We start from the raw sequence: 8,197 nt of genomic DNA, 5'->3' as shown, positions 1-8,197 counted from the left end.
TCTCTCTATCTCTCTCCCTCCCTACCTATGTATCTATCTAACACACACACACACACATACACACACACACACATACACACACACACACATACACACACACACACGCACATACACGCAAACACGAACACACACACAAACAAACAATTACCACACACACACACACACACACACACACACACACACACACACAAACAGAGATGCTCTCACCTTCATAGAAGCCAGTATGATCTCCTGTCTCCGCTCTTTGATGGCCTCAATATCGTTGTTGTGCGCGTCTCCGTCAAACCGGTGAGTATGAAAAAACTTGCAGCTACATTCCAGTTCCGCCAAATCCCGTCCGAACTGACCACTACCATGTCGGTGATGCCCACCCGAACGCCGTTCGTGACATCTCTGAGTATTCAGATAATGTTGATGCTGCTGCTGATGCTGCTGATGCTGCTGCGCTGGGCAGCCGTCGCGGTGACTGGACAATTTGGGCAGCACTTTCAGCTCCTTGGTGCTTTGTGAACGGGCGAGGGGCTTCGCGTTGTTTTCGTCCAGCTTTCGGGGCGAGTTTTGTTTGTCTCTTGTTCCGTATCGTTTTAACAGGGCCAGAATCCCTGGCTTTTGATTGGGAGTCACAGACGCGCCTATAGCGCCAGTTTCTGGGCCGTCCGTCATATCTACCTGCTGTGATTGTGTGTATAACACAGGGGACTCTCTTCCCCCTGGGGTTCTGTTCCTGGCGAGGTATGAGTTGGGGGAGAAGTTATTGCCCGCATTCCTGGAGTCTTTGTGGCTGGGGATGACGAGAGACTCGTGGAAACTCTCAACATCGGTACCAGAGTACACCACAGACTTTGGTTTTGGGGGCGTTGAGAGGCTGGAGGCGTTATGAGTACCTGGATAGTAGCCAGAATTCAAGTCGTTGTAATCTCCAAAAGTCTGGTAACGTGAGGGTTTTGGCGTCGAGCTGCCAAAACTAGGAGGGTCAAAGGTCGTAGATTCTATGGTTTTGCTGGGTCCGACAGCACGAGAGTTTGAGATGTTTCCCGAGGGAGGTAGCGAGGGCAGAGGTGGAGCGTCGCTGAGTGCTGAAGTGGAGCGGTACAACTCAGATGTCCGCGTGGCTTCGACGAGTTTCTCATGAGTCTTTTTCCGGAGCGCCGGATTGCCAATGTTTTTGGAAAATCGCCTCCCGCTGTGAGAGGCATTGGAAAACTCCGGTCGGGGGCCTATGGCGTGGGTGCTAGGGGTCCAACTGTTTGGGGTCTTGGGGGTCTCACTTGTTCTGCTCGCCCGTTGATCTCTGAGATGAGAGGCGCCGGAGTAAGTCAAGACGTTGTGTCCACTACTACTGCGTCTGGGCTCAGTTGGTGTTCGATAAACGTCATACCCACCACTGGAGTCGGATTTCGGGAGCACGTGTACACTGTTGAGGAAACCCAACGTCTCGTCTTCTTCACCAAAGGGGTTGGAGTCCAGCATGCCCGCGCCGGCCTGGGCACTGCTTGCAGGACTCGGGATCTGCATGGACTGCACAAAGTCCTTCCGCTCTGACCTGGACCAGGAATTAAGAAAAGCGCGAAAATGAAAACGGCCGCCCGGAGGGGTGGGGGCAAGCCTGGATGCCTGACAGTCTCCGCTACGACCTGAGTCAGGGTGCTGCCGCCTGGACATGACGTCATAGCGAGCCAGCCCGTGTGACCCGCTCCCTTTGGCCGGAGGGACGTACATATTGGGCACGACCGTCAGCATATTGCCACTGGTCAGCCACCAATCTCACCAGACATTCTACATCAGTTACATGGCCCACACAGGGCGCAGTCGTCTATTTCCTTTTAACAAATTAATCAGTAACGTTACAGAAACACGACAAGGAAAAGGGAAACGTTCTTCCACTCTCTCTATGAGTTAGGAAGTCCTCAAGATCACAATGAATCACAATGAATATTAAGCATCTAAAATGTAAAGTTCCAGTTGCGGGCTCCGGAATGGCATATCCTTGCAGATGACATAATGTTTTACACACTAAGAAGACACACACTGTGTTCTCCAAAATTTTGTAAATAGATTTTATCACGAGGTTCGTTATCATTATAACCCTGAAATACTTGACCTGCGCAAGTGAGGATTAATTACTGTTGCGATATTTTGGGAGATGAAATATATGTATGGTTATGTGCTTCAAAGAATAAAACTGTGCCAAAGAGTGCGGGCCTCGTGTCTTTGAAGAGGTTGAAGACTTGAAAGATACCGGCCTACGGTAATGAGAAGTTCCCTTCAAGATACAGAGCAGCAGAACTGTTATCACTTGGCAGAGCACAGACAGTGGGTCAACTCAGCACAGTACCGCAAGGAGCGTTAAACAAATTGTCGGAAGTAACAGGGTACAAAAGGCCATATGTTGAGACAAACAAGCTGTGTAAAGCCTAATACAAGACGGGTCATACAGATAAGAGATCAACAGGCGATAGCAGGGGGAAAAAAAGAAAACCCAGAGGCTGTAGGGATGTTGGCTGTCAAAGGGAAGGAGAACATATCTGACAGCACATTATTTGAAAAGAGGAAACAAATTATGGCGTGCAACTCGAACAGACAGCACACAGTTCAGAGTTCTTTCAAGATACAATCTCCTCATTGTCTACAAGGTGGTTCAATGTACGCTGAATCCCTGAAAAACATCGATAAGACAGAGCGTAACTTTCTCTGTCAGTGCTTTTCAGGGGGATAATTTGATAAGAGTAAAATGTAAACCGTGAAGGAAATCAATCAGATGATCGTGTTCTTCTCAAGAACACCACCTGCAGTGACTAGGGTCAGAGATCAGCAACACAGATCAGGGAGAGAACATTTATGCCAATAACATGTTCAGTTTTGATAATCAAGAGTACTGATGGAGATGGACAGCGGTGGAAAAAAAGCAAGCCAAACAGCCAAAGAAATGCCAGACGGATGTAACAAACGAAGTAGATGCCATGGGCATTAGTCGCGGGAGAGATATCATAAGCAGAGGCTGAACGAAGTCTGATGCCAGAGTAAACAACTGACAACCACTACAGGCGCTTCAACACAAGCACAGCTGGTCACAGACCGTTAAATGGTCATGAACTATTTACTACTGAGACATGAGTGAAGACACAAGTTTCGGTTCCCTCTAGATAAATGAAAAGGGGGACAACTTGACATGTAGCCGAGTCCTGGAACAGTGTTTCTTTCGGTGAAGTAAAAACAACTTTACTTTTTCAAGCCGAAGCCCTGATATCGCAACAGAAGTGTAATATGTAATGCCAATGCTGTTATCACTTTTTCGACTGCTTACTTCCCTCTTTTCCTTTTTGGGCTTACACGATAACAGTTTGAGTTGAGCACACTTAGCAAGTGGCCACCTAAACCAAGGGACATAACCACGCAATCCTCTAAATATAAAGTACTTCTTACGTGGTTATCGTTCTTCTTTGTACATGAATAAAGCCATCAAAGGCCTATTGCTACACAGGCTGAGATATATTATGAGTATAAGTTATATTCACAGTACACTATTTACACAAAAAGAACAGGATGCTAGACTAGTGAGAGTGGGTTAAAACAACAGTGGTAACGCCGAGTGAATATTGGTTGCAAAAGTGAAGTCATGTGGAGGATAAGTTAATTCTTTGTAAACTAAAACCAATCACCGTTAATAAGATACATCTATTTTCTACAGGTGTACTTCGAATCATCAAACAACAGAGAAATCCTATTGGTTTCATAGGTTAGCACACATGTAAGTTCGGTGAGAAAAGAAACAGGTCTGTTAGTGAGCTGTGCGTGTCTCGCTTGGTGAAAGTCTGACGTAACAGACTGGCCGACTTACATCCTGGAACACAAACTGCCGTAACAAATTTCGCTGAAACACAAGCTCAAAGCAAAGGCTATAGGTGGTACTTCCATAGTCTGGGGGAGTAAATCTGGTGAGGAAAAAGCGTAGCAGGGATATGAACGTGATACGAGGGACTTGAGGACAAGGTGAGGTGAGAAATGGCTGTTCGAAGCTGAGGGCGGCGGCTGCCCGTACATCAGATTGAGAAAAAAACCCATGGTGTACACATTCAAAACACATCCAGCTTCCCTTCTTTATTTTTGTATTTCTTCTGCAACTTCTTCGGCCCAACACTTAACACTTCTGACCATGCCAAGGTGACTTCTCTCTTTGTATAAAATTCCAAAGATCACACTTGCAGCTTTGGTGTTCAATCAACACGGCTATGAAAGATTATCTTGGACTGAAAATTATATCTAGGTAAACGTTCAATACAGAAGAGACATCATTTGCGCCGCTTCTTCACGCCACACCCTGGGCGACGGAACTTCATAGGAAGGAAATACTGTTGCATCGTCCATCATTTCCAAACTAAACCTTTCACAGCGATAGTGGTAGAGGTAGGGAGATTGATGCCTTCGTACGATTTGATGCTTCAGTTTACTTTAAGTTGCGTTTTAGTCTTTATCAGTTCCTGGAGAAATGCGGTCGCTATCGAGCTGACTCGTTGCAAGCTATAAATCAATTCGGCATGTGTAGAGACGTGAGCAGAGACTGGGAGCAGCTAGTTGGTCCATGAAGAGGTGTGTTCCTCACAACGGACACAGCCTGTCTATGCGGAGAGCGATAAGTAATTGAAAGCGAAGGGTGTCGCTCTGCAATGAAAAAGGAGGGACGTAGCGAGTTAAAAGGGAATGAAAAAAGCAAGCACAGTTAATGAGTTGGAAACAAAATAGGGAGTTGTAGCTTTACTATACAGTGTGAGGCGACGGGAGTTGGCCAAAATACTGATAGATCTACATGAAGAGCACAAAATGATGACACGGAAGGAAAAAAAGGGGGGGGGGGGTAAGGGAAGGACAGAATGGGGAGGAACAAGAAAGGAGCTAAGAAGAGTGAGAAGGAGAAAAGGAAAAATATCTGAAAAAGTAGGAAGAAATGGGGAGATAGAGGAGGGCAAAGAAGAAGAGAAAAAAAAAGAGTTCATACTACGCCTTCTTCCCCCTTTACACCCTCTTCACAATGCCCGCCTTTGGACAATCTGGGTTAAAGTGTGGGTGAAGTCCCACCTCGGTTTGTGACCTATTGCAACAATACAGGTGTGTACCTAGTGATGGGAAGCTATTTTAGAGCGGCATACAAAGCTCCCCGCTTAAGGTATCTTTCCGTTGATAGAGATCTAGTACATGCATGTCCATTTACTGTCCGCTGGTCAACTGTCCTTTTATTATGTGCTTCTAATTAGTTCTAAAAACAGGACTGTAAAAAGGCATTAAGTCTATGTCCGACTCCAACCGTACTATATTGCATGTATGAATGTGTGTATGTGTATGTATGTGTGTGCGCAAGTGTGCGTTTGTGTGTGTGTGTGCGTGTGTGTGTGTATGAGTGTGTACGTGTGTGTACGTGCGTGTACGTGTGTGTACGTGTGTGTGTGTGTGTGTGTGCGTGTGTGTGTGTGTGTGTGTGTGTGTGTGTGTGTGTGTGTTGAGGTGGGGGGGGTGGTAAATTAGTTCTTATTATCTACTAGAATTACCTCAAATTTTAAGGAGAATTTCTACATATGATATTATGACCAAAAGGATTATAATTATGGTCGTGAATAACACAATTTGATGCCAAAAAATGTTTCACCTAACTTGGCGGATACAAGGTTAGTTTTGGACACAAACGATTCTACGCATGGCATGTATGAACTCTTTTTTTTTTTACACAATTTATAGGACATGGTGAAATGTTGTTTGAAAAGGTAGTGATATATTGTTGTACGACAAAGATAGACCACTAGCAATGTTAAAATAATGTCCTACAGCTTGATACCTTTAAGTCAGAGAGAAAACACTCGAGAAAGCTGGGCTTCTAGAATTCGATAGATCTATGGATAAGTCAATGTGGGAAATCGACTGAGATTAAAAAGGGGTCGGGGGGGGGTGGTGTTAAACAATTGACAGAGCGAATAATGAATATTATTATCCACATACCAAAGTATTCATCCTGGCGTGTAGCTCACAGAGTGAAATCATCTTAACCCTATTCGTACGTCATGTTTTACTATCGTATCCATACGACGACGGGAACGTTGTACCTCACTTTCCAAAGAGGAAATTTACTCTTTAATCTGATCAATACGCTTTGCATAGCAGTGTGTCAAAACGAATTTTCGAGAAATACTGAAAATTTCATAGAGATCTTCGCACTAAAAGTATTCTAAAATGAAAAGAATACAACCCCGGGGCTACAAAATGACCCCAGGGCGTACGGATAGAGTTAAATAGATAATAGTCACTCAGTGCCGGTCCACTTGACCGACCACGGTTTACTTACTGGGCTGTGTCAATTGGTCAGTGTTAGGGTTAGAGCAAGGGTGTGGGTTAGGGTTAAAATCAGGGATTGGGTTACGGCCAGGGTCAGGGCTGTTGATTGAAGTAGACTACTGTCAGTCAGACCGTTCAGGCAATAGACGGTCAGTGCGATAGAAGCATTGGGGTATAGACCACCAAGAGGAACAGAAACATCTGTCAAGTGGACTGGCACCAGCTACAATGTGACATTGTGTTAGAACTTTTGTTTGTTTGTTTTGAATGTAAAATACCATCCTGTTCGTCACTCGAACACGTATCTCAGTGTTTGTGAGTGTGAATTAAGAATTAAGAGTATACAATATCGTCAACATGCTACAATATTTACCAATGTTTTAATCATGAGTTTGAGTAATCATTTTTAGAAATTAATTTCACGAGATTGGGGGGAGGGGGGGAGGGGTTGTCAGACTCGGGCAAAGGTAATTTATGATTCAAAACTCGAATATTTGCTGGCGTATTTACACCCCTTTGTTACGTGGTGGTAAACCATCATTTAATATATTTTGTAATGCTAAGGTGGGCGGATTTGATTTTGGTCTTTAAGTCTGACTTCGGCTACAATCGTAGCAAGTTGACGACATACTGTACGAGTGCACATTACACATTATGTGTTAGATGTCACGTTATAGGTGCGTATGTTAACCCTAAGGTCGAGAGTTACTTTTTAACGCACATAGATAACAGTAACTGCATCATTGAGAACGAATACACAGAAGTGTTTTAAGTCCACATTGTGTCTCGTGCAATGTTTTATGTGATAGCGGCACACCGACACTGAGAATGTGTACTCAGAGGTGAGTTAGGTCCACATTGTGTTTGGTGCAGTGGGTTAATAATAAGTAACAGCTGCACACCGACATGAAGTGTAAGAGTGTCTGTTCCAATCTCGTCCATCAAACGAACACAAAACACGGTGCTTCTTCATTGAGAGAGTGCACATGTAGAAGTACAGTCCACACACTGTGTTAGTAGTAATGTCTTCAGGGGGCGTATCTAGGGTGTGACAGGCAGGGAATCCCCCCCCCCCCTTTCTAAATAGCCCAAATAATGTCAGTAGTGATTTTAAAGTTATATAATCGCATGTTGTTTTTTTACCCATTAGAAACGAAATGGCAGGTTGAAGGGAGACGAAAAGGAAGCTTCTTCAACAGTAGAACACGCGTCTATTCTAGTATTATATAATTGTCATACTCTGTGTTTATAATATAAAATATATAAAATAGCATTTATACTGTATTTATTTCTTTAAAAATCATTCATCCATTCATTCATTTATTCATTCATTCATTCATTCATTCGCCCATTCATTTATTCGCTTTTTTTTTATTATTTCAACCAGTTCACCTATCTATGTATCACTTGTGCTTTTTTTTTTTTTTTTTTTTTTTTTTTTTTTTTTTTGGGGGGGGGGTTATGTCAGAGTTCACCACGAACCCATTTCGCATAGATACGCCCCTGGGTGCGATAGGAGTTAGCCCCCACCTTGTGTGTGAGACCCACACAAAGAGAGAACAGAGATGGCAGAGAGCACGTGACGTGTGGTTCATCCCCACCTGGAACTGTCCTTGGGAGGGTTTCCCGGCAGAAGAGCCCCCAGCACAGAGGCTAGAGTGCCCGTCAGCCCCGGGCTGCTTGCCGGGACTACAACAAGTTCTCCAGACGCCTGCTTAAAGGGGGTAGGTAGTTAGATTAAAAATTTAATAATATATAATATGTTCTGGGGGGGTGAATACTGCGTAAACATGGAAAGATAAAATTGGGCGGGAATGTACAGTAGGGCGGGAGTGAGGTGAGTGGGGTGGGGGATGAGAAAGTGGGAAGAGAGAGGGTG

General features: G+C 44.4%; 1 protein-coding gene across 1 annotated transcript in view; it reads right to left on the bottom strand.

Annotated features, from left to right (window-relative positions):
* LOC101862502 overlaps positions 1-8,197 on the bottom strand; it is a 49,357-nt gene that overhangs the window by 11,255 nt on the left and 29,905 nt on the right. Inside the window, exon 3 of the mRNA XM_035969768.1 lies at positions 208-1,543. Within this exon, the coding sequence (XP_035825661.1) occupies positions 208-1,543 (1,336 nt within the window). The remainder of the gene's footprint in view (positions 1-207; positions 1,544-8,197) is intronic.

The sequence above is a fragment of the Aplysia californica genome, unplaced genomic scaffold, assembly GCF_000002075.1.
Source record: "Aplysia californica isolate F4 #8 unplaced genomic scaffold, AplCal3.0 scaffold00180, whole genome shotgun sequence".
In the NCBI taxonomy this organism is placed as follows: Eukaryota; Metazoa; Mollusca; class Gastropoda; order Aplysiida; family Aplysiidae; genus Aplysia; species Aplysia californica.
This window is presented reverse-complemented; position numbering and strand designations above follow the sequence as displayed.